The sequence below is a fragment of the Protobothrops mucrosquamatus genome, unplaced genomic scaffold, assembly GCF_001527695.2.
Source record: "Protobothrops mucrosquamatus isolate PMUCROS unplaced genomic scaffold, P.Mucros_1.0 scaffold24071, whole genome shotgun sequence".
NCBI lineage: Eukaryota > Metazoa > Chordata > Lepidosauria > Squamata > Viperidae > Protobothrops > Protobothrops mucrosquamatus.
The window spans coordinates 1-2,071 of NW_015409821.1; the positions used below are offsets into that span (position 1 = coordinate 1).

The 2,071-nt window shown below is 47.5% G+C and overlaps 1 protein-coding gene across 1 annotated transcript; it reads left to right on the plus strand.

Moving 5' to 3' along the window:
* Window positions 1-496: 496 nt before the first annotated feature.
* LOC107302048 (PHD finger protein 19-like) lies at window positions 497-1,773 on the plus strand (the record flags this gene model as incomplete). Its single annotated transcript, XM_015831177.1, has 3 exons — window positions 497-685; window positions 1,095-1,176; window positions 1,598-1,773. Coding segments are annotated over 3 exons (447 nt in total), but the record flags the coding sequence as incomplete, so codon positions are not given.
* Window positions 1,774-2,071: the final 298 nt, after the last annotated feature.

Below are 2,071 nucleotides of genomic sequence, written 5' to 3' on the forward strand. Positions count from 1 at the left end.
TCCACCGAGTAACCGGCGTCATGGGATGAAATCCAGCCAGATGTGGTTCCAGCTGCCAGGCGTTTTTTGCCCAGCTGGGCCTTCCACCAGGCTGGGTACATATTTCCCGGGTGTACAAATGACCTTACAGGAATTGCACAATACAGCCGAGAGTGGATGGCATTCTGACTTGGGCAAATTGGTTGCCCTAGAGCCCTCTCGGGTCAACCTGGAAGTTTTTCAGCTTCTTGAATGTCACTCAAGGTTGTGCAGTCTTTCAGTTCAGTTCTGGTCTCCCAAAGATGGAGTTTAAAGCCTGGAGACTGCACGGCAGCCCTGGGTTTAATTTAATTCAGCGGAATAAAATCTGCCTGCTCCGAACGTTGATTTCGGCTGCCTTAACGCCGCAACTTGGCAGATCAAAAACGTGAACTGGGCGTGAGAGCGCTAGGTGTCCTTGTGTTAATCATAGCTGTGCGTTTTGAGAAATAATGTTCTTTTTTTTCTCTCTCTGTAGCCCAGGAGCATGGCGACCCCTGACCCTGGGCGCACTTATGCAGCCCTCGGACACCTGCAGCAATCGATGGCAGACTGGATAGCCCGAACTCGGGACAGCCGGCGGGAGCTGATGGCTAAATTGCCTGAAGGACAGTATGTCTTGTGCCGTTGGACTGATGGACTTTATTATCTTGGGAAGATTAAGAGAGTAAATAACACGTTCTCTTTTTCCCTTTCTCCTCTCCCGCCCTTCCCCAAGCCTGTTCTTTTCTTTCTTTCTTTTTTTTAAAAATTATTTATCATTGCATCTCCTTTTTCTGCTACAAATAGCAATCTCTGGATACCCTCGAAAGCCGGTGAAGGAACAAAAGGGATAATTAAAATTTGGGGGGCGGGTTTCACAGAACATGTTAAGTTAGCCCATGTGGGGGTGGAGAGTCCATTGTTTTAGGGTGCTGAGGAACCCCACCTTTGTTTTTTGCACTCGGGCGTGGCCTGGGGCGTGAACGCAGACCCCCGTTTGCCAAATTGGAGTAATCCAAATCAAAGTTAGATTACTCTAACTTTGCAATCTGAGTTCTGTGTTCTGCATTTTTTTTCTTCTTCTGCATTTACAGGTGAGTGATGCTAAGCAAAGTTGCCTGGTGACCTTTGAAGATAACTCCAAATACTGGGTGCTTTGGAAGGACATCCAGCATGGTGGGTGAACATTTCCCGGCCTCTACGCCCTTGGGGAATTCTCAGGATTTTCAAATGCCTCTTGAGGCAGACGGCTGATGAAATGCATGAGGACTAGAATCTTGCCGGGAAGAGGTGGGGTGAGCTGGATCACCTTGGAACAGGTGCTAGGCGTGTTGGGAGCGTCCTTGCCCTCTTTTTGAATCATGGAGAGTAAAATCTGACTTCCTTTGCAGTCAACCCGGGTGGCAAGGAGTTCACTAGCCTGACAAAAGGCGTCACATCTATGACTGATTGCAATTGGGAAAATATGAATTATCCACGTATTCTGATGGATTGGCTTCCGCCGAGTTGCCCTTCAAATGGCTTGGGTTACAGTTCTACATCTGGATCGGGCTTACCAGATTTCTTTCTCTTCCCCCCCCCCTTTCCTGCTTTCCAGCTGGTATTCCCAGTGAACAGCCGGAATGCAACATCTGCCTGGAGAAGACATCGGAGCCTCTGAATGAGATCTTGATCTGTGGGAAGTGTGGAGTTGGTGAGAACGTTCTCCAGATCTTCCTCTGTCCTGGTTTTGGGTGGGCCTGGATCATCCATGCTATGGTTTCTCTGCAGTGGGTGAGGGTCGGATGTACCCTCCTGGGTGTGGCGGTGGGCAAAAAAGTTTAAAATTCAAACATCATCCGTGCTAGAAGAGAGTGGGGTTTGCAGAGTGGAGGAAGAGGAGGAAGAAGAAAAGAAGAAGAAGAAGAAGAAGAAGAAGAAGAAGAAGAAGAAGAAGAAGAAGAAGAAGAAGAAGAAGAAGAAGAAGAAGAAGAAGAAGAAGAAGAAGAAGAAGAAGAAGAAGAAGAAGAAGAAGAAGAAGAAGAAGAAGAAGAAGAAGAAGAAGAAGAAGAAGAAGAAGAAGAAGAAGAAG